Source organism: Phoca vitulina, unplaced genomic scaffold (genome assembly GCF_004348235.1).
Source record: "Phoca vitulina isolate PV1807 unplaced genomic scaffold, GSC_HSeal_1.0 scaffold8, whole genome shotgun sequence".
Taxonomy (NCBI): domain Eukaryota; kingdom Metazoa; phylum Chordata; class Mammalia; order Carnivora; family Phocidae; genus Phoca; species Phoca vitulina.
In genome coordinates, this window is record NW_022589711.1 from 50,983,591 (window position 1) to 51,008,051 (window position 24,461).

At 40.1% G+C, this 24,461-nt stretch overlaps 1 protein-coding gene across 3 annotated transcripts in view; it reads left to right on the forward strand.

Annotated features, from left to right (window-relative positions):
• Positions 1–24,461, forward strand: part of ATP13A4 (ATPase 13A4) — a 125,562-nt gene that overhangs the window by 76,940 nt on the left and 24,161 nt on the right. For all 3 annotated transcript variants that reach the window (XM_032406897.1, XM_032406898.1, XM_032406899.1), the window contains 12 exons: positions 1,228–1,289; positions 4,108–4,258; positions 6,237–6,323; positions 6,552–6,705; positions 7,784–7,895; positions 13,657–13,781; positions 17,874–18,037; positions 18,852–18,974; positions 20,223–20,302; positions 21,758–21,800; positions 22,220–22,329; positions 24,222–24,318. In XM_032406897.1, coding sequence (XP_032262788.1) covers positions 1,228–1,289; positions 4,108–4,258; positions 6,237–6,323; positions 6,552–6,705; positions 7,784–7,895; positions 13,657–13,781; positions 17,874–18,037; positions 18,852–18,974; positions 20,223–20,302; positions 21,758–21,800; positions 22,220–22,329; positions 24,222–24,318 — 1,308 coding nt within the window. The remainder of the gene's footprint in view (positions 1–1,227; positions 1,290–4,107; positions 4,259–6,236; positions 6,324–6,551; positions 6,706–7,783; positions 7,896–13,656; positions 13,782–17,873; positions 18,038–18,851; positions 18,975–20,222; positions 20,303–21,757; positions 21,801–22,219; positions 22,330–24,221; positions 24,319–24,461) is intronic.

Genomic DNA, 24,461 nt, shown 5'->3' on the forward strand with positions numbered 1-24,461 from the left:
CCCAATGAGCCTCTTATTCTATCTTCTCTTGACTGTATTCTTTTGGTCTGTGCCTATACTGGGTGAGGGTGGGAGCTGTGAGAGGGGAAGATGGAGAAGACGGGCTGTTTTGTGCCCAGGTCTTCATTTATAAAGATGACTGATGACTGCAGAGAGGTCATTGCCTTTGAGAGAAGTTTAACATTACTCACAGTTCTCCTGGTAAGGAGAGGCACGGCTCGCCATGTGGGGCCACGGGAGGAATGCCAGTCTTTGATGAGGTAGCAAAGCAGGACTGAGGGAAATGCTCGGGACGTGGTCTTTATTGGGGTCTCTCCAGGGAAGGCAAGTCAGGCCATAGCTTATGATTGGCTAGTTTGAATGATTTGGGTGAGCTTTGGGCTGTAGGGTTTTCTCTGGCACTTGGCCCTGGGATGATGAAGGCAGAGAACTATTGCCTCCTGAGGAGGAGGGGCCACGTAGAAGATTGGTTACTTTGCATGTCAAACACATGCTGAATCCCTTACCATCTCCTCCTTGGGCCTGGCAAAAGAAGCAGGGTGGGAAAGACCATTATAACATGAATTTGAATAAAATAAGTAATAATTATGAGTAATTATCATTACAATTCGGTCCTACTCTATGTCAGACATTAAGTTAAGCACTTTGTATTACCTCATTTGATGTTCATGACAACCTTATCTGATTATAAACATGTTATAGGAAAGGGTTCTGATGTGCAGAGTGATTAAATAATTTGCCCAGCTGGTGTTTTAAATGAATCCAAACTCTTCATCATTATCCTGCACTGAGAGAAATACCAATAAGCACCTTTTTTTTTTTAGGTGTCAAATAGCAAACCATCTGTTTAGAGCAGGGACAGTCTACTCCCATTACTTATTATCTTCTGCTATAAAAACTGGGACTCACCCTTTTTAGAGCTCTTACAGGCTTACGGAGGCTTTCCCATCCATTTACTCTACCATTAGATCCTCAAGACCAGCCTCTGGAGTATGTAACACAGATACTGTTTCTTCCTTTTATCACCAGCTTGGCCAGACAACTGGTGTGAGCTCATCAAAGCTTCTGCCCAGGACCCCCGATACCCACCTGATTGTGTCCTTCCTTGAAGTGCTGATCTCAGTAATGTGTTCTTGACATATAGTTCTCTGTTAAAACATACCTTATGGGTTGTCATTATGGGGCTGCCAGATCTTCAGAGTAAACCGAGTGCTTGTTTCTGTTTAGACAGGCACCTTAACAAGGGAAGGTTTGGATCTCTGGGGAGTCGTGCCCTGCGATAGGAGTGGGTGAGTACTCTGGACCGAATGCTTTGGCATTTCTCTTTTCCCAGAAAAAAATACTGTACATTTTCTCCTGAAAATTAATAATGAAGATATTTTGACTTTGGCTTTGGAGCAGTGGCTGCCACAGTACCTTCATGTAATTTCTCTTTTTGAACACTTCCAAGTCTTACTAAAACATGCGTATCTCCCTCCACCCCACCCCCTGCCCGGTGCCACTCACAAACCTAGGAGGAGGATGGGTTTCAAGTCCTTGCTAAAATGTAATTTGCAAAAAAAAAATTTTTTTTAATACAATGTAATTTGCTGTCAGCATATTAGTCAGGGGCCTGAAGTTGACTCAATGTACCTAATTACCTCAGGGAGGTACATTCCTGCTACAAACTGAAACCTTTAGGTGCGCCAGGAGGAAGAACACTGCATGGACTTGGGTACACTGAATTGCAGGAGGAGGAACACCTGTGGAACCTTTGCTAATGCACTCATTTCCCTTGGTACCGTAGTTCTGGAAGCTCCACCTTTTGGTTGCTGGAAACTCTTCCTGTCCAGCCAGAAAAGACTCAGTTTTGGCAATTTTCTGCTCCGGGTGGTAGGATTTGCACAGCTCTCTTGTGTGGCCCTCTCGTGGCCATGTCTGACTTTGCAGCCCTGCCTGCTTTTTCTCACCACTACCTCCACTTGTGATCAGAACAGGAAACATTTGATATTTACATTTGGTTTTTTTAATGAAAGTGTTTCCCTCTCACACGTACAACTTCCACCACAAAAGCATCTATTACATAAAGGGTACATTGTGGTTTTTCTGTGTTATGCAGATGACATAGAATTTATCCATAAAAGATATTAATTAATCTCAGGAAACAAACTGAGGGTTGCTGGAGTGGGGGGTGGGGTGGGAGGGATGGGGTGACTGGGTGATGGACACTGGGGAGGGTATGTGTTCTGGTAAGCGCTGTGAATTGTGCAGGACTGTTGAATCTCAGATCTGTACCTCTGAAACAAATAATGCAATATATGTTAAGAAAGAAAAAAAGAAGAAGAAGAATGTAGCAGGAGGGGAAGAATGAAGGGGGGGAAATCGGAGGGGGAGAAGAACCATGAGAGACGATGGACTCTGAAAAACAAACTGAGGGTTCTAGAGGGGAGGGGGGTGGGAGGATGGGTTAGCCTGGTGATGGGTATTGAGGAGGGCACGTTCTGCATGGAGCACTGGGTGTTATGCACAAACAATGAATCATGGAACACTATATCTAAAACTAATGATGTAATGTATGGGGATTAACATAACAATAAAAAAAAATTTAAAAAAAAAAAAAAAATGTTATTTATAAACAAGTCTCTTTCCTGGGTTAAAAAATAAATCTTGGTGCTTCTAGTCACTTTAGTCCACAGAAGAAACCTCTTCTAAGTATTAAACGTTCTAAAGTTCTTTCCATTTTCTCTCAAAGATGGATTTAGGTATATACCTGGTCTTCCTGTTAACGAGTATGTTTCTACTTCAGCTTCTACAAAAAGTGTATGCATTTATTCAAATATGCGAGCATCCTGAGAGCAGTGTGTTTCTTATTTACATTTGTGCTCCTCGCGCTGTGGCATTATACCAGCTACACAGAGTACATGCACAGCAAATGTTTGTTTTATTAAAATGAACTCACTATGTTCCATCTTTTGAATGCTTTTCTGCTTACTGAACGGACATCATCTTATTCGAAAAACTTTCTCCTTCTAAAAGTAGCTTGTCAAATTTAAATAAAAACAACTGATATAATGTTTAGGTTATTGATTGATTAATTAGGCCTGCCACTCTTTCTTCCTCTTTTCCTTCCTTCCTTCCCTCGGAAAGGTCAAAGTTGGTTTTAAATGACTAAAAGGGAAATTTAAAATTTGAAAAAAAATTGATAAATTTAATTAATAACACCGGAAAAACCTGATTCAATACTAGGTAAGAAGCATCTGACTTATAGGCTATTAAATATCTTCTTGTAAAAGGTAAGCTCATCTTTAATACTTCTTATCTTTTCCCAAAAGGCCTGCCCAATGTGCCCGATACTTCCAGAACCATCAGAAGGCTACCTGGGCTATTTGAGTGGGATCAATCATAAACATTCAAATAAGAATACAAGGACAAGGATGAGAGAGAGTTCTATTTATTTGTTGTGCAAACCAGGGTTTGGCCCAATCCTCAGGAACTCAGAATTACATATTCAGAATTACATAGTGATGAGAGTGTGTGTGCCATCTTAAAAATAAGATTTTCTTCCCCCCGCCCCCCGATCTGTATTGGCTTTTCAGTGTGAGCTTAAGCTTCTGTGTTAATCACACTGCTGGTGATTGCTTAATGTTTACCGAAATACTGGGGGTTATACTGAAAACCACTAAGACAAATTGAACTTTTGATATGTAATAATAGATACAATCAACAGGGTCAGTAGTCAGCCAAGAGGTTTTTGAACTTGTAGGGAAGCTTGAATGAGGAAGCCAGGAAGAAATATGGATGAATTATGAGCTAACACTGTGATGTGGTTGCTTTCAAAAAGAAAAGGCTAGAGCAACCTAAGGCCATATTTCATGAGAAATAATAATCTGAGACCGCATTTGAAGACAAACTATGACAAATAAAAAGAAAGATCTTGAAAGAACCTCAAAGACCTTTCCCACACTTGCTGAACTTATAGAAGGATGATGACTAAACGAAACAGTAGTGATCTGGTGGGGGGGCTTAGAGAATGAGTACTAAATTAATTTTTAAATGGATATTTACTTCCAGAAGCTCCATTTTGGCATGGAGGGAGAGGACCAAAGCCCCTTTTCTTTTCTCCTTTAGCTTCCAGGAGATCCACAGCTTTGCCTCGGGCAGGTCTTTGCCATGGGGTCCGCTGTGTGCAGCCATGGCCACCTGCCACTCTCTGATTCTTCTCGATGGGACCATCCAGGGAGATCCTCTGGATCTCAAGATGTTTGAAGCTACCACCTGGGTAAGACCCTGCTCTTCAGCGAAGCTCAGAAGCACCTTCAATGTCAGGACAACATGGATTTCATAGTTACTCAGTGCTTACAAATGTGAGGTTTACAATAAAGAGTTGCATGTAGTAGTGACAGGCAAACTAATCTAAGCCTGTACATCTGTACAATGCGACTAATAATAGTATCTCCATTGTAGGGTTATTGTGAGCATTAAATGGAATGATGCTGAAAAAAAATCCCTGGTAATGTGCTTGGCATATTCCGGGTTAATAGGATTAATGTAATTATGATTATTACATATCTTCCAACTCGAGACAATATAATTACTGTGTAATTATTTTCCAACTCTTGAGCAATGTCTGATTTAAAATTTTTCTAGAACATGGGGATTAGGGGACGCCTGGGTGGCTCAGTTGGTTAAGCATCTGCCTTCAGCTCAGGTCATGATGCCAGGGTCCTGGGATCGAGTCCTACATCAGGCTCCTTGCTCAGCGGGAAACCTGCTTCTCCCTCTGCTTGCTGCTCTCCCTGCTTGCGTGCTCTTTCTCTCTGACAAATAAATAAACAAAACCTTAAAAAAAAAAAAAAGAACATGGGGATTAGGAAACAGCACTGTCTCCTGTGCTTAGGATAACTCATTGTTACCAAAAGTTTTATTCCTAGTCATTGAATATTGATTTTGTTTCTAAAGCTAGAAACAATAGAAAGGGAAACCATGAAAGAACTTTTGTTGAGACTCTGAAGTAGATTTAAGAACAAATGGTGTAGTTCAGGACTTCCCAGTTCTGGTTTTGGCTCTGTTCTGACTGCTCGGCCCTGTGAAGTCAGCTCTCTTGTTGGGGCTTCGGCTCTCATGACCTTAAAGTGACGGGACTGAATTAGATCAGCAGAGTTCCTACAAAACAAACAAATAAAGCAAAACAAAACAAAGCAACCAAGCTGGAATCTTTTCTTAAAAGGAAACCTTATTTGCATAGTTGCGTATAACACCCAGTGCTCATCACAACATGATGTACTATATGGTGGCTAACTGAACGTAATAAAAAAAAATAAAAAATAAAAGAAAAACGCATCTGTCTTCTTGGAAAAAAAAAGAAAACCTTATTCAGAAGCATTCTATATAAAAAAAAAAAAGTTGGAGTTGCTGTGGTTGAGATAGAAGACAGGGAGTACCATGTGAGGTGCAGGAAATGCCCTCCACCTACTTAGCCACAAGCCCACCTCCCCCCACTACATCCTGCTTCAGCTCTAGACCCCTATGAAACATGTGTTAGCCCTGCTGAAGGGGACAATCTCTAGAGTTCCTTCCAGCTCTAGTGGGGCATGGTTCTGTAGTAGGCTGGTGTAACTTCGCCAGTCCCCCATCCTTCCTGGGTTACTGTTTCGGTATCTTTAAGTAGGAACTAAAATTTCTTCCCTGAGATTTTTTTCAGCTGCTGGATGATATGATTACAAAGCATTTTGACATCTTTGGGTAAAAGGTTGTTTTGACTATAATTTAGGGTTATTATTTCAGCAATTACTGAGTGTTTACTGAACACTAGCCATGTACATCACAGTCCCTGCCCTGCCTGGCCCTGAGGACTATCGATTCAAATTAGACAGAGAGGGAAGGGCAGAAACAGCCTCAAACTCCAGGAGAACAAAGACTCTCACACACAAGTCTGGCTCTTCATTCTCACTATTTTCAAGTTAAGCTCTTCAGAAGTGGAGAATGAACTTTATGCAGCACATTCCAACAGAGAAAGCAGGATAAATTGCATGAATAATTCAGAATTATCTTCCCTTCAAGTTCTGCTGCATTTCCAATGTACTTTTTTTCCCCCTGTGGTGAAATAAGTCTGGTTCACCTCCATCTAGCTGAGGGAGGAGACACGGAGAAAACATTGAAGTGGTCTGAGGATTTTCTCAAAGGGCGTGTTTGAGCCTGGTATTAGTAGATGAACAATAAATAAATCTCTACAATGAAATATCTCATTTGTGAAATAGGAGATGGCTCTTTCTGGGGACGATTTCCACATCAAGGGAGTGCCGGCACATGCCATGGTAGTTAAGCCTTGCAAAACAGCCAGCCAGGTAAGCCTTGCCTACTCTCTGCCCCACAATGCTCAAACTCAAAGGGAAAGTCTCAGGCCTACAATTTTGAAAGGACACAGATGTGTCTTCTTTGAATTCCATACGTGAAAATTGCTAAGACCTTGCTTCCTGTATTTGCTAAAATAAGGATTGAGGGAGGAGTAATTAATTCCTAATAGCTAGGAGCTATGTCGGTATGTCCCTCTCCATTCCTCATCCCTCAACCAGGTCCCAGTGGAAGGAATTGCTATCCTGCATCAGTTCCCATTCTCATCAGCATTGCAGAGGATGACAGTCATTGCCCAAGAGATGGGGGGTGACCGGCTGGCATTCATGAAAGGTGCACCAGAAAGGGTGGCCAGTTTTTGCCAACCTGAGACAGGTAAGTGAATAGACATGTAGTACAACTGACAAATCTGTATTTCCAGCCCAAATGTGTCCCATCAGCACTAGATCTATGAGTCTAATTGCCTACTGGTCATTGCTAATGTGGTGACTCAGCTGACATCCCAAACTCAATACTTACCTTTCTTACTTCCTGTATTTTCCATCTTGGTGAATGGTACTACCCCTAGTTTAGGATTTGTCCCTGATTCTTCCCTCTCTTTCAGAACCTCTGTTTTATCAATTGCTAATCCATGGCCCTGTCACTACATCAACTTAGGCCCTCATCCCTCCACTGGATCACTTCAGTATCTGGTGAATCAACCTCCAGCCCCCAGTCTTTCCTACTCTGATTCACCTTTTATACTGTGACCAGATTGGTTTTTCCACCACATAGTATAACCATGTTGTTACTTTCTTTCTTTTATTCTTTCCGTTGCTTCCCACAGGCTCCAGGATAGTCTCATACTCCTTTAGGATCATATATAAGTCCTTCATGATCTGACTCCTATCATACTTTCCAGATATGCCTTACCACTCCTATCCTTACTTCTTGTGCTTCCTTGAACTGAATCCACTGTCTCGCTGTCTTATGTCTCCATATCTGAGCATATGATGCTCCCTTGGCCAAAATGCCTTTCTTCCTCCTTCATCTACCCACTTTCTGCCAGTATGGTATAAACCCCTCGAAGTGTTTCCATGGCACATTGCAATTGCTTCCTTCCTTCCTTCTTTCCTTCCTTCCTTCCCTCCTTCCTTCTTTCCTCCTCTCCTCTCCTCTCTTCTCTTCTCCTCTCTTTTTTTTCCTTTTCTTTTTTCTCTTCTCTTCTCTTCTCCTTTCTCTTCTCTTCTCTTCTTTTCTTTTCTTGAATGCTTTATTCTCATTTCAGTTTCACTGGATCCCAAGAGGTCAATCTTGACAAAGTAATTATGTTTAGGGTTCCCACCAACTTGTTTGCGTATCTTTTTAGAAGTGTGTTTTCTTGGGAAAGAGTTGGATCTGTTTGTAGAGAATTTCTCCACCAGTACTGGCTGAGTAAATGTTGCATACTAATCTTGCATTATTTTCTGAACAGTACCAACTAGTTTTGTTAGCGAACTTCAGAGTTATACAACACAGGGCTTCCGGGTCATAGCACTGGCCTACAAGAAGCTGGAAATGGATCATCACAGCACTGCCTTGACAAGGTATGTGGGGAGGATTTGATAAGGCAGGATGGTTTGCTGGGCAGTGGACTGGGCAGTGGACTGAGCAACATAGCTTGCTGGAATTGTGTGCATAAAGTGTCTCTGAACTTGGTAAGCAGGGATACAGTCATCCCTGTCTTGCTTCAATCCCAAAGCTGAAATGAACACTGGGAGAATTTATGAGAAATAGCTGTATAAACTATAAAATACGACATAATTGTACAGCTTTGTGAAAACAGATATGAATATAACCAGTGTTTCAGAGAGTTTGAAATTATGGTTATGACCTCATTTTGTACCAGATACAAGTAGCTAATTTTTTTTAGAGTTAGGGAATCGGTTGAGAGTTAGAAAACATAACATTTGTCTGAAAAAAATTCTCAATAAATACTCACCTTAATGAAACAAATAAGTAGAGCTTAGATTTAACGCATAATCCAGGTAGCAAGAAAAGCTTTAGAGGAGCTGTTCTAGAGAAAGTTTTGATATGTAAAAAAGGTGCTTACAAGCTAAAATGGACTGGAGTATTTATTAGTTCAAATTTGTTGTTTTACTTTCCACGAGTTAGAGATTACTGTGTTTATTTTGCCTTCACTGCCATGTCCAATACTCTGTGTCAGCTTCTATGGGTAACACTGCTGTGGAGATAATCAAGGCTTATTTTGTTATTTTGGATTTTAAGTTCAGGAGGTCTAACGTAATTGTGTTCAACCCTGTCAGATTCAGATTACTGTAATTATATTTTGTACCATTTCCTTTAAGATAAAAAATTCATATGTAATATGATCTGCACACACTGTCTGTAAAAAATAAGTAAAAAGCCGTCTTCTATAGTAAAAATAGAAGCAAAAATACAATTCATGACAAAAAGTAATAATTCGGTATTTGCTCAGCTGAATCCACGAAATCAAACTGAAGGGAAATCAAACTGAAGCGAAATCAAACTGAAGCGATATGTTGCTTGCACCTGTGTGTAGAATCACGGTGGTGGGGGGGGGTGCGGTGGGCTGCAACAGCTAGGAGTGCAGACTGATGCATGTGTGTTTACATATTGAAGTCTCAAATACCACCAGCAGTCCTGTGGTCAGAGAGATGACTCTGAAATGGTTACAAACTCTTGGTTAAACTGAATAAAACAGTACAATCTCTTTTCAATTTACATGGTAGTTGCATTCTTGAAAAATTCAACAGAATATCAAAAATGTGCAAAAATACTTTGTGTTTATATGTAAAATACAGCAAGGGGAAGGGTAAGAAATTTATATTTGTTTAATATAATATTAGTAGTATTAGATGTATTATAATAATACAGTGTACTATATAGTATAATAAAAGTACATTATAAGCAGTATAAGCCTATACTGGCTTAGGAAAGTATAAATGATTTTTTAATGTTCATGAACGTCCTGTAAAATATTCAAAAGGCATGTGGGATGCAGGGGAATTCTTCATTGTGCATTTCCAAAATGTCCTCCAGCAGCAAGTAGCACTCCTGTTGAGAACCACCCAAATGCCCTAGCTCGGTCACTTTGTGACTGGGCAGAGAGGGAAGTAGCTCATTGAAAATCACTGAGTATTGGATTCCTGTGGCCAGCTTAGATTGACCCTTAAAACTTTGGCTATTACAACTCTGGGTATTTGTTGTAATTTAATCGATGCAGGCCATTCAAGTTACTCAAGTCAGAGAGCTAAAAGTGAACTTTGAGATTGGATCTCACATTTTAAAGAAAAGAAAACTTGGGTCCAGGATGTCGCAGAATTGGGAATCTAACTTTGTTTCCTGAGAATCCGTTGACAGATATATATCAAGATTCTGGCTACTATGCTGCTACTTCTGATTATTATAATAAAATATTTGCATATCTACAAGTTTCAAAATCATGGCTTTGGGGCTGGTGCAGATAACAAAGCACTAACGGTGAAGGCACATAAGCAATAGGGAATGGTGAGGGCTGTGGCACACAGGAGCATACATGCCCCGGCTAACAGCATTGAAATTCCAACTTGTCAGTCTGGTAAGATCTAAACACTTGTAGGATCTAATAGGATCTAATCTTAGGTTGTCAGTTTGCCTCTCCTCTACATCTATTCCTAGCTAAGCTAATTTACCTAGCCTTTGCTAATCCCTAATTGGAGCAGAACATTCTTTCTTTCTTGGGGGGATGTGTGTGCGAGTGTATATGTGTGTATATGTGTGTGTGTTTACTCAAAGTGGTTCCAGCACTGATGTCATAATTTCTTTGAGTGTTCTTGGCCCAGTTTTTGCATATTTCAACCTTTAAAAATTGCATGGATTTTAAGAACATGAAGTTTAATCTCGTGGATGACAATGCTCCCTTTGTATCATATTCTCCATTCTTTATTATTTTTGGATGTTTCAGGAGGAGGTATAATGTCTGTGCAGGAGGCAGGAAAAGAGAGCTCACTATTCCAAGTTGCAAAGCTTGAGATTCCTCAAGAGACCACTTCTCTTTACTTCTTGGTTCATACTGAAACTCATGAAAAGAAGAATCATGTAGTGTTAGAGCTAGAGGAGATCTTGAAGATTAGTTTTACCACCTTCTTTTACAAAATAAGAAATAGATTACCAGACAAAGAAAGTGATTTGCCCATGGTCATACAGCAAGATAGTGGCAAATCTGAGATTAGAAGTATAGTCTCTTGATTATTGTATATTGAACCCTATGAACACCATGTGCCAGAGGAACCAGAAATAGGAGTGCCAAGGTAGGCTGCAGATTATGTCAGATGGTAGACCCTGTGGCCATTTTCTTGACCCAGTCTGGTGCCTTGCGGTTGGCTTATGTAATATCATCTCTGAAAATATCTAAAGCCTGAGGCTTGGATACAAGCCTAGAAAGGCTTTAGATATTTAGAAAGATTGGAGGACCTCAATCAGGGATGAACTAAGTTATTGTTCAAAGAACAGCTCAAATATCTTCTGTCCAGGAAAGTTTCTCCAATCACTCCACCCAAAAATGATTACATCTTCCTCTCTGACTCCATAGGACCATTATTTGTACATCATGGTAATTTTCCCAGTCTTCCATATGACTGAGGTAGTCAAGTCTAATGCTGTCCTGCTGGTTAAACATGAAATCTCTGGAGTTAGGGGTTACTGTAGTTTCTGCATATTCTCTCCCCTTTTTCCTTCGTCCTGTTCCTTTCACCTATTTAGATATTTAGTAAATGGTCAATCACTTGACAGACTGACTGGCTTTGCTTTCCATGAGAACCTTTTGGCAGCAGAATTTCTGAAAGAGGAAATAAATTTTCCTAGGCTGCCTGTCAAACAAATGGTCCCATCGGACACCAGAGCACTTCAACTGAGGGTACCCGGGCTGAGCACTTCCTTGGTGTTGGGCACCATGTGCATGTTGTTGAACCTGTTGCTAAACCAGGCAGGCTTGCCCTCGGGTTGTTGAGACAGATCAGATAGAGAAGAATGGTGAGTGATACATGAACAAATAAAATGCATGCTACTCTGAGGTAGAGGTAAGATGCTGAGGGAGCAATTATTTCTACCTGGGGAGGTTTTTGTTGGGAGGTACGTGTGAATTGGCCCTCAAAATGTAAATAGGAAGTTGAAATGGTAGATCATGGGGGAACTTACAACCTTTTCCATGAAATAAGAAAGAATGTCTTACGGCAGTCCAGAGCAAAGGTTTTGAGATGGTTGAGTACAGACCATAGCATGGTGGCTAGTTCACCTCGTCTGGAAGTTAGGGTAGTTGAAGAATTTAGTGATAGAGAAAGCTGGAAAGATAGCTTGAACCAGATTGTGCAGACTTAGTGCCAGGTTCAGAAGAATGGGGAGTTCCTGGGGCGAGGAGTGCAAACTATGCCCACGTCCTTCCAGACACTCTGGTGGAGGTGTTAGCAGTGTCCTCGGAGCATGGCTAACTCAAGTCCCTGCCCCTGGCTGACACGAGGCCCAGCACTGAGAGACCCAGGGCAAGCAAGGCCAGATGCTTTCCTGGGTGCTGCTTTCATCCGTATTTCAGCCAGAATTAGGCAATACTGGTGTCTTGCTCTTTTGTCTGCTAGAGGTGTCTGGGTCTCAGATAAATGGATCATGGCAGAATTTTGGGGCCCCCAGCCCCAAAAGTGCTCCCCTGCACTTAATCCTGTGGAATGTCATGGTAATGTTCTTGTGGTGAATGGGAGCCTCAGAGGCCCCACTTCCTTGCAGAAACATTTACACTTTATGCAGAAGAGCAATGCTGCCTGCTGACAGAAGAAGTGAAGGGAGGAGCTTGGCTTTAAAAGAGGGGCTGTTTTTTGAGCCTCATATCTCCTGGGGCTAAAGTAGTATCGCTTATAGGTTTGGATTCTGGAGAAACTGGTACTTTGTTGTTCTGGAGCCTCACTTACTTTTCATGATGTTCTATACCAGAGCTGGAACTCCTCTCTGGTGGTTGCTAACAGGTGAGGTGCTGGAAATCAGATTAGCTACAGCAGAAAAAAGACTTTGGGTCATTAAATTCATTCTCTATGAAAGTTAAAACAAATCTTTTGCTTGGGGTGCCTGGGTGGCTCAGTTGGTTAAGCGTCTGCCTTTGGCTCAGGTCGTGGTCCTGGGGTCCTGTGATGGAGCTCCACATCAGGCTCAGCAGGGAGCTTCTGAGCTTCTCCCTCTGCTTCTGTCTCTCAAATAAATAGAATCTTTAAAAATAAAACAAATCTTTTGCTTAATAAATATTCTCTCTTCCAGTTGATTCAGTCAGAGTAAATGTCTCAGTGTCCTTCATGTCCCGTCCTGTCTTCTTTTTTTTTCCAGTTTTTTAAAATTTTCTTATTGTTATGTTAATCCCCATACATTACATCATTAGTTTTAGATGTAGTGTTCCATGATTCATTGTTTGTGCATAACACCCAGTGCTCCATGCAGAACGTGCCCTCTTTAATATCCATCACCAGGCTAACCCATCCTCCCATCCCCCTCCCCTCTAGAACCCTCAGTTTGTTTTTCAGAGTCCATAGTCTCTCATGGTTCGTCTACCCCTCCGATTTCCTCCCCTTCATTCTTCCCCTCCTGCTATCTTCTTTTTTTTTTTTCTTAACATATATTGCATTATTTGTTTCAGAGGTACAGATCTGAGATTCAACAATCTCACACAATTCACAGCGCTCACCAGAGCACACACCCTCCCCAGTGTCCATCACCCAGTCAGCCCATCCCTCCCACCCCACCCCCCACTCCAGCAACCCTCAGTTTGTTTCCTGAGATTAAGAATTCCTCATATCAGTGAGGTCATATGATACATGTCTTTCTCTGTTTGACTTATTTCGCTCAGCATAATACCCTCCAGTTCCATCCACGTCGTTGCAAATGGCAAGATCTCATTCTTTTTGATGGCTGCATAATATTCCATTGTATATATATACCACATCTTCTTTATCCATTCATCTGTCGATGGACATCTTGGCTCTTTCCACAGTTTGGCTATTGTGGACATTGCTGCTATAAACATCGGGGTGCACGTACCCTTTCTGATCCCTACTTTTGTATCTTTGGGGTAAATACCCAGTAGTGCAATTGCTGGATCGTATGGTAGCTCTATTTTCAACTTTTTGAGGAACCATCCTGTCTTCTTTCTGGGTATTTCCTGGCATGTATTCAGTGGTTAAGGAATGGTGCTTAAGTGAGTGAGTGGGAACCACTCTGATAAGGAACATATTTGCCTTTGTTTTTGTTTTTCTTCCCCTAAGAAAGACCATAATGTGCTATTTCTGCTCAATTATATGTGTATATTTCCAGGGACAAAGTAGAATCAGACCTGATATTTCTGGGATTGCTAATCTTGGAGAATCGGTTGAAGGACGAGACAAAACCTGTTCTGGAAGAGCTCATCTCAGCCCGGATAAGAACTGTAATGGTCACAGGTATAGAACAAAGTGTACGTGAAAACAGAAAGAATTTGATGTGGAAATAGACAAGATTCACTCATTTCCCAAAGATTGTTGACTACCTACTGTGGGTTGGACACCATTCTAGGTATTGGAGATTAGCAAAAGAAAGGGCAAAGTTACTGCTCTCACCAAGTTTCTATTCAGGTGGGGTGAGATAGAAAATCAATCAATTGATCAAATAAGCAGCTAGCAATAAGAGTTATGAGGTACATGAAACAAAACAGGGTGATGTGGTAAAGTATGTTTGACCAGCTAATTTATATGTGGTGTCCTTTTGGAGAGGGGCCGTTTGAGATAATACCTGCCTGATAAGAAGATGTGAGCCATGCAAAGATGAGGATTTTTGTTGTTAAATGTTAGAGGAAGAGAAATGCTTAGTCAGCGTGGTCTGCAAACTCCACCGAAGGCCCATCAATATTGAGACTTATGATTCTGGTGGTAAAAAAATGCTATCCCCGTATTTCTCTCAAACCCAAAATCACACAAACAGGAAAGTGGTGAGAAAGGATCATGCAAGAGAAGTCTGTGGAATTTCTTAATGAATGCTTCTGAGTGGAATAGATGATTTCTTAATGCATTCATTTATTTGAGTGCATGCCTTTCTTTCCCTGCTTTTAAGTCAGATGCATTTAACTCTGATAATTGTGTCACCAAGACACAATATTTCCCCACCGGAACCCATATTCCCCAGCCACTTCCCCTGAACCCAATGTCACTACAGGGAACCCTAGGATACTTCTACTTTCTCCTCTGTACCTCTCTATCCCCCATTCTAACCCCACAATCCAAGAGACTTTGGGGTCACTTTTACCCTCTCCCTTTTTAGTCCCTCAATCCAACTTCTAGGTATTGCTGAGTTAATTTACTACTTAGAATTCCCTTTACATTATGACCCTTCTGTTTCAAAAATCTTTCAACACTTATTTGACACATTCTCACAGTCTATCCTTAGTATTAAATAAGAACACATCATTCTGTACCCCACCTCTTCGCTTTTGCCCTCACATAGGATTTCTGTTCTGTTTCTTGGCTTGCCTGGTTAAATTTTTTTTTTCTCAAGAGTTGTCCTTGGATAGGATGAAAGGGTGATATGCTCTCTGATTTCTTACATATACCAGATATCTTTCTTTGCTCTGACAGGTGAATGATTTCTTGTCTGGGTATAGGACTTGGGGGTTATAGTCCTTTTTTTTTTCTTAATGATCTCTAGGTGTTATTACAGTTCTAATGACAGTCCACTGTAGGTAATTTGTTCTCTTCTGTATATAATCCTTTTCTTTAATTTTGGAGTTTAGAAATACTACTAGGGTATGTCTATATGTTTGTCTTTTTTTTCATTAATTTAGTATGGAACATAGTGAGCACTTTTAATCTATCTTCTTCCTGTCAAGAAAATTTCTTCTATTGTTCATTTTAATTATTGCATTTGTTCTGTCTCTTCCTTTTTCCCTTCTGGAATTTCTATTATTCACATGATACACTTCCTGGATCTATCCTCTCAGTCTCTTATCTTTTTTCTTGTGATTCTTGTATTTGTTATAATTTTGCTTTGTGCTTTAAGATTTTTTTTTTTTGCATCCAGTTTTTCCAAACCACAAACTCAGGTTCCAAAAATGACCATTATCTCCCTCAAATCACCTCTTAAATGTTAAGTTCTGAAATCATGTTTTGGGGTGAGAATGGCCCTTAAAACCCTTCTTTTTTTTTTTTTTTTTTTTTTGGTGGTGGTGGTGGGTAGGGAGAGGAGGGCACATTTGAGTTTTCTTAAGCGCACTCATTATTTTTAACGTTTTATGTAGGATTCATCTATCTTCAGCAACTACTCTATTTTGCTTGTCGTGTGTTCTGGTTGTTCTGCCTGATCTTTTCCTGTTTAGCTTCTGGGATTTCTTAAATAGGTTGTTATATTTCTCTGTCAGGTCATTGAGGCTCAGGCCTGGGCTGAATATCCCAAACAGTTGAACTTCTGGGGTGGTGGGTAGCAAAATGGTCCTGTGTTGCAAAGCAGCCCAACTCTTGGTGCCCTGCTGAGGCATGTGGAGGACACCTCTTAGCTCTCAGGGCTCCAGCCTCAGAGTAGAGAAGCTCTTGCCCACTGGTTAGCTCTTCTGGAGATTCTCATAAGTGCTTCGGTAGAAACCTGAAGAAAGCCATGTTAGGGCTCAGCCAGGTGTTATATTATTTATTGTTTAGTGGTTGCTCTGGGAATCACAACATCTGTACCTACCCTTTCAAGAAGGCTTACAACCAGAAAAGTCCTCTGCCTTCTGTCCTTTAAGTTACAGTTGTCATGTATATGCAACAAATTATCTTAGTTTCCCTTCCTCTACGAATGTCTTTATTTCTCTTCATTTCTGAAGGATACCGTCACTAGCTATAGGAGTCTGAGTTGACTGTTCTTTCTTCAGCCCTTCAAGGATATCCCACTGTCATCTTGTCTCCATGATTTTTGATGAGAAATCTGTGATAATTTGAATAATCATTCCCTAATATATAATATATTGTTTTCTCTAGCTGCTTTTAAGATATTTTCTTTATCTTTGTTTTTTGAAGTTTGATTATAAGGTTTCTGTGTATGGTTCTCACCGAGTTTATCTTGCTTGGGATTCACTGAGCTTCTTAAATTTATAAATTTAAATATTTTACCATATTTAGGAACTTCTCTGTTTTATTTCTTCAAAATATTTTTTTCCTGTTCTCATCTCTTTCTCCTCTCCTTCCTGGACTCTAATGAGATGAATGTTGTTATTCTTCCACTCTGTTCTTTCGTTTTTAAATTTTTCTCTCTCTTTTTCAGATTGTATAACTTCTATTAATCTATCTTCAAATTCACTGACTCCTTTTCCTGTCGTCTCCATTCTGCTTTTGAGAGCATCCAATGAATTTTTTATTTCAGTTATTATATTGTTCAATTCTGAAGTAGTCATTTGGTTCTTATTTATAGAGTATATTTTTTTTCTCTTGAGAACTTCTGTCTTATCATTTATTTTAAGAGTGTTAACCTTCACCTCATGGAGGAGGCTTATAAGAGCTGCTTTAAAAACATTGTCTGGTAAGTCCAACATCTGGGTCATCCTTGGATAAGCAACTGTTGATTGCTTTTTTTCTTTTTCTTGAGAATTGACCACATTTTCCAGGTTTTTCTGTATGTTGAATATCCTGAACATTTAAACTATTATATTGTGAGAGTTTAGATCCTGTTAAAATCCTCTAGAGAATGTTGAGGTTGTTTTTGTTTGTTTGCTTTAGCAAGCAAAACTCTAGGACATGAGAGGTGATTAATATCATCGTTCAGTTCTTGAGGCTTCTGCTCTTCTCTGGGTTTGTTCTGCACGTGCACAACTCTGAGTTGAGTTCATATACTGAGTTAGTCTTTTGTCTAGCTGTCTCCTTTCTTGGGTCTGCCCTATAATTCTTCAGCCTTCAGGCTCTTTTTCTTCTGGTTTCTCTGGCCAGAAAGACTAAGTTTCTCTTGGAGTTTTAGCTTCCTTCACAGCTCTGGGACTGGGGTTCACACTCAGGTCAAACATGTGAGAGGAAAGAGGAAAAAAAAAAAAAGCCAAGAATATCACCACCTTGTAGATTGTTTCTCCAGATTCGATTCCCTTCCACATTCTGCCTGCTTATGTTTACTGTCAAAAGCCTTGGATAGTTGCGTTTTGTAGTTTTCTACTGTAATCAGTGGGAGAGATAGATTTTAGTGGTTTTATTCCAGTTTGGCTGAAAGTGGAGCCACCTGATACTATATTAAATCAGTGGGATTGTGCTAAATGTTTACCAAGCTAACAAATGATGGAAATAGATTTGAAATTTGCCTTTTTATTTTTTCTTCCCACTCTCTGGAAAAGAATATACTGGTAGGTTATGAAATAACCAGATGAAAAGCAACAAGAATCACAAAAGGGATCATGAATCTATGGAGAATCAGAGTGAGAGAGACTTAGAAATCATTCCTTTTCACACACCTAAAATAAGTTCTGAACTCCTTACTCTAGTTTTCCAGGCCATACATGAATTGATTCTATTTCTTCAACCTCATCTTGCTATACTCCTCCTTTCTTGTAGGTGACAATCTTCAGACTGCAATAACAGTGGCCAGGAAGTCTGGAATGGTTTCTGAAAGCCAAAAAGTCATTCTTATTGAAGCGAATGAAACCACTGGGTCCCCATCAGCATCTATAACTTGGAAATTAGTAGAAGAAAAGAAACACATTGGATATAGCAATCAGGTATACTTAAAAACAGACCTTCTGCCATATTATGGCTCACAGTGTTGGCTACTGAGAAGCTTTGACTGGCGAGATGTACAGGTCAGTTAGGGTCAACATATTTCTCTAAATGTCTAACACATATGCAGTCTGAAGAACTCTTATCAGTTTCTCATACTGTCCTACTGAGCTTTAATGTATAGTGCTTTCCTGGGTGCTGGGAAGAATCCATTCTTTTAAGTGTAGTAAAGTTGTTGGCTCTATATGAGAAAGAATGTAGTAAGCAGGACTGTGAATCTAATTTCTCATCTTCCTCTTGCTTGCTAGTCATCCCATTGGGTCCAAGGGAGATTTAGTCCCTGGGAGAGAAACTGCTGTGTGCATTGGAAAATTAGACTATGTCTTCAGGGTAGGAAAAAAGTTTTATACATTTATTCCCAATCTTGTCAGTATCTTATCTCTATTGTGTCCTTGTGGAACAATATTAATTCTATAAGAAAACAAATTGTAAGTTCTCACTTCAGGGAGAGATTTGTTAAGCTGCAGTGCTTTGTATTTTACACTTGAAATGTGTGAAATGTGCTCTTCTCTGGGACTCACCAAGATCAAATCAGGATGAGAACAAGACATGAGTAAGTGCTATTTTCCTATTCACTAGAGGCTGTGATGTGCAAAGATTGATCCAGCAAAGAGAAAGTGCTTCTCTGAGGAATCAGAGCTGTAGTGTGACTCTTAAAGAGAGACCCCAGACTGTCATCATTGCCTTCTCTTTGATATATTTGTGGTCCTTTACCACTCTATCATGTGTCTAAAGTAACTGTGTCTTGCTTTGCAGGATAATTACATTAATATCAGGGAAGAGGTCTCTGATAATGGCAGAGAAGGAAGTTACCATTTTGCCTTAAGTGGAAAATCTTTTCAAGTTATAAGTCAACATTTCAGCAGCCTACTGCCAAAGGTAAGTTCTAAGAGGCTATCAATCTCCCAGTAAAGATGCTGATGGTGTCCCAGTAAAGATGCTGATGATGTCACTTATAGAGCATGTTCCTAAGTAATTTCAAGCCTCTCTAGGTAATATATACCTATTGAATATATCATAAAAGAGGCAAATATTTTTGTTGTCTCATTTCTTACTAGATTTAAAATTAGTAAATTTGATTAGCCAATTTCTCATCATCTATAGGAATAAAGTATTAGGGACTTCTCAAGTCATAAGGATTGCTTTTGGGTGGCTGTCTTTATATTGCCGTGGTGAGGGGTCTCCTAGTATAGTGGAAATCCAGCAATTATACAGGAAGGCAGGCCAAGAATAGAGGAATTCCATTAGGTTTTTGATAGAGAACCTCTATACAAAAGAGAGTCAAACTTAACACTTTTCTGATGAAGAACAAACTCATAGTGGGGGAAGGTAAGTATAACATATAACATGTAGACCAACTAGAAAAAGACTGTATCCAGTGTAATCCAAAAATAAATTGTTTTTATTCTTTTTTTAAATTCAATTGCTTATCCTCTTAGGTACTATTTAGGGGAAAAAATAATAAAGACTTTGAGACTGGTCAAACATTAAGCTGAGTTACTGCCGAGAAGAGCAGGGAATATGCAGCTCTAACACAAAAGAATTTAGATTCTATAGGATAAAGCTCAGGTGGATGGAGCTGGTATAGGTTTAATATCTCCAAACCATCAGTGTTCCATAGCCCAAATTAAGCTTGGGATATCAGCTGAGCTTCACAATTGGTCAAGTCCAGATGGTATGGTTAAATCAAAGACCACAAATTGTCACTATTTCATCATTAGGCTGTTTTTCTGCTAGTTCTGAACAATTTTCTGAGAAGCAGTTACTTCCTTTCCTTTTCCTGGGATGTTAACCTCTGGATATCCTGCAATTTCTCCTATTCTACTGGTTCAAGATTCCATTAAGCTCGGGATTTTTTGACCACACTTTCTATGGCAGCTCAGCTAAATTCCTGAAGATCACCATTTTAATCAAATATTTTTATTACGTCTTTACTGATTTTTGGTCTCCTTGGTCACTTATTTTACGACCAAGTTCTCAACGTCTTAAAATCCCAAAATGGACTTCTTGGAAACAAACTATTTTCGCCATTCATGGATTTTATTACCCAGTCAGTGTCCTGAGTATTATCAATTATTTCATGTATGCATAACTGACATGATAAAGTTTCTCTCGGACTCCTTACAGATACTGATCAATGGGACCATCTTTGCAAGAATGTCTCCTGGGCAGAAATCCAGTCTGGTGGAAGAATTTCAGAAACTGGAGTAGGTTCTTTGCCATTTCAGGTGGTATGAAGTGCCTGGAGGCATGACAGTCAGGGAGAGTATAAGAGGTACAGGAAGTCACCTACGTTGGCTAAGGCACGGGTTCTTAACCTAACTGCATATGACAGTTACCTCAGGAGTTTTGAAAAAGTAGCACTACCAGGACCCCATTGTCCAGAGATTCTGATTTAGTTGCTCATTTGAGGCTTGGACATCAGTGTTTTTTCAAAGCTCCTCAAATAAGTCAATTTTGCATCCAGAGTTGAGAACACTGGACTAGAACGTGGGGCATGAAAGTGTATGGTGAGAAATGAACCTGGAAGGGTACTTTGAGTTCAGCTCCTGAAGGTACAATGAGAATTTAGACTTTATTTTTCTAAGTTATTATTACAGTTCTGATATAAGGAGATTCATATGGCAAGAGATTCACATAACCTTAAAAATATTAAAACATTTATATGACAGAGCATCCTTTCTGTCTTAAATCAGAAAAATAATTCTCTTCTAACACAAGGGTCTCCATTACAGAAAAGACAGTTCAAATAATGTGCCCATTATTTAGGACCTTTTATTTCTTGTTAATAGAACCCATGGAGTCCTGGAAGCTTTCTTTACTTCTGGTGCTAGACCACGTAGATGTGACTCCTACTCATTCCCACTTCATCCTCCTACTTGATTTAGTCACTAGGCAAGCTTCTTGAATCAGAAAGCCCTGTCTTCTCCACATGGTTGACAACCCAGATAGTAAACGAGTATGACAGTGTGGAAGGGAAGTATAGCCAATTCTGTAAATGCTGTGAGAACACTCCTACCTTAAAAAGCAGACTATCCATAATATTTGTCAACAATGAAAGCCCGAGTCTGTACTCAACCTCAAAAAGTGATCCTGAAGCAGGGATGTGTTTTCTTTCTTCAAAGTCTGGGCCCGGCACTGCATTTTTTAGTAGAGCGACTGCTAAGATGGCAGATCTCCTCTCCTGTTACTATTAACAGTACCAACAAGTAATTTTTGTTTCTTGTTTTAGAAATTATAAGGTACTTTTCCATACAGCACCTCACTGAATACTTACAACACTTTGTAGGAGAGAAAAATGATAGCCCCAATGGTCAAGAGATCAGGTCAAAGATCTCAGTCTGGTTTCAAATCTGATGCCCTCTTCACTGTGCCATGGTGTCACATCATCTAACTGTGAACGTCCCACTTTACAGCCAACAAAGCTGCTTCCTAAACAGCAATGTGCAGGGTCTCCCTGAAATGCTTGGAGTCAGGAATGCTGTGCTAGACTGCTGAGTCACACTTTACTTTTAGTCAAACTAGACTCTTAGGGAAACTCCCTTAAAATAAATAATCAGTTCGAATCCTCAGTAATGAAGTTCATCTTATCTTTTTAATTAGCGAAATTAGCCAGTAAAATTGCTTTGATATCCCTTACATTTGACATGGTTCCCTTTTAGTTACTTTGTAGGTATGTGCGGTGATGGGGCCAATGACTGTGGGGTAAGTAGCTGCCGGTGTGTGGGGCCATCGTTGCACTAGAACAGACCAAGACTTACACTTGATTGTGCTTGCCTGGAGTTCTTTAGAGATAGTATCCCTGGGATATACACTACCTCCATTTTTCTTGATGGAGAAACTGATATGAGGGTTTGGGAGGGTTTTGATCAAAGCCACACAATGACTCAGTGGTTGGTATAGACCAAATGGGGTAGAATATGGCTCTGGACTCCCCACTTCTTTGGCTAAGTGTCCCAGTGCCATCTTTTTCTTATATAGCAGGCAGAGCAAAATCTGGTCATCTCCTGGCTAGTGCTTGGGTCCACAAACCACACTGGCTAGCTTGACAGGCTCTTCTCATGTGGCCTCAGGAGAGATGTATGAGAGTGTGTATGGAGAGTAAGCTGACCCTTTGCTTTCAGGCTTTGAAAATGGCTCACGTGGGCATCTCTTTATCAGAGCAGGAGGCATCTGTGGCCTCACCTTTCACTTCGAAAACTCCAAACATTGAGTGTGTACCTCACCTTATCAAGTAAGTAGACGCTTTCCACCAGTATTGTTTTAATCTCTTTCGACTTTTAGGTGCAGATCCCATTGTTCTGCCAGGGAAAGAGCCGGGAAACTTTGTGTCCCTGGGTGGGGAGGGTGCTTTGCAGGACAATGCAGTCAACCATTCTACTCCCAAGTGGACTTACCAGGAGTTAAAAATAACTGTGGGAGAACAGTGGCATTTCTAATGAAAACCACTCAATAGGTTATTTTTAGAAAATTGGAATCTGGAACTTGTTACTGCTTTGAAAGTGTCGATCATACTCTTATTATTGTTATTTTTACACGGATCTCCTTAGATGTTTTATGATGGGGGGATGGACAGAAACGTTCTCTTCCCCACTTTTGCCCTCTTTCCCTCTTGACTCTTTATGCTTCTTTGGAATATCCTTTCCATCCCCAGTTTTCAAAATATTTACTCATCTTTGCTGCTCCTACTAAAATTTCCCTTGATGCTTTATCTCCACTTCCTAGAATATGTCCTTCAGCTGTATTTTATTTGAATGATAAAGACGGTTAGCATTGTGGCCATTTTGGGCTGTTATAACTAGCATGTATTTACAGTTTGTGAAGTGCTTTAATACGTACTATCTTATACTTCAAAACAGCATGGAGATGTAGGAATGGTCATTTTTTTTTTTTTTTGCAAATAATGAAATTGATGTTCAATTGATGTGCCCAAGCTCAAACAGCCATATAGGATTAGAAATTCTTAAAATTGATTTTATTTAAATATTTTTTTATCTACAAATACCATACTATTCCCACCACATTACAATAATAATGATTTGGCTAGCTCCTCCCAATTTTTAAAAAATTTATGCATGTATTTGACAAATATTTATAGAGTAGGCACTTAGTTCCAGGGACTGGTGGAGACACTGAAGACCCAGAAGAGAGTAAATCACACATCCCTTGATCTCATAAAGTTTTCTTCTGGTGAAGAAGTCAGGTAATAAACACATACACGGACAAATCAAGGGTAATGGGAAAAGTAGGAAAGGGACTTGGGGGGCAGGTGGAATTGGCTGCTGCAGGTGGATGGTATGTGAAAGCCTTTCTAAGGAGGTGAGAGATGAAGAGAAAGTATGTTCTGGTAGAGCAAATGATAGCAGCAGAGCCCCAAAACAGGAAAAAGCCTGTTTTGAAATCAGGTTTTGGAATCCCAGGAAAACATTATGACCAGAAGGAAATTTAAACTCTATTTTCTTTCCAATGAAAGAGATAAAAGTGACGTTTCATAAGTAATCTATTTTATGCTTTCAATATATACTATTTACTCAAAGTCAATAAACAGTAACAGAAACAAGCATGCTCATTGTTTCCAGTCTACTTAAATTCCATATATGACTAATTTGAGTGCAGGTGTTGTTCTAGTCCAGTTTCAGAAAAAGTTGGGATTGCCAAATGAGATGTGAATGAAGTGAAACACCTGCATGAAAATAGCCCCTAAGCCTGCAATCTTATTTAAATCCCTTAGTTCACAGATGAAGAAACTGTAACAGAAGGAAACTGACCTTCCAAATGACATCAGTGTGTAGGTGTGAGATCTGGGACTAGTTCCCAGGCCCTCTGACTCTGGACTGACATAGTCCCCACAGAGAGGACAAGACTAACACTCGACCTGGGCTCCATAGCTGGACCAAGCGTGTGGACCTTGGCCCGGAATCAGTGTTTCCTGAAAATCTAGTCATTTAGCATATTCTGACAGCCAGCTCCAACTGGCTCAAGGCTGTCCAGTCTGTCAGACAAACAGTTGAATAATCAGGTTTTTGATTTTTTTCTCCTGAGCTCAGCTGAACAGCACAGAGTAACTGACCTCATTTTTTTCTATTCCTTTCACTTCCTCACTTTTTCATCTCTTTTCTCACACAGGGAAGGACGTGCAGCTCTGGTTACGTCATTTTGCATGTTTAAGTACATGGCTCTGTACAGCATGATTCAGTATGTTGGTGTTCTGCTGCTCTACTGGGTATGACTGGGGACCTGAGCTCTTGGTTAGTGAGGACCAAAACCAGTGGTGGTGCCCTCCTAATCAGCAATGCCTCTTAAGGAAGAGTGCATGTGGGGAACTTCGAGCACCAATAGCCCCTCTAAAACTACCTTTATTTATTT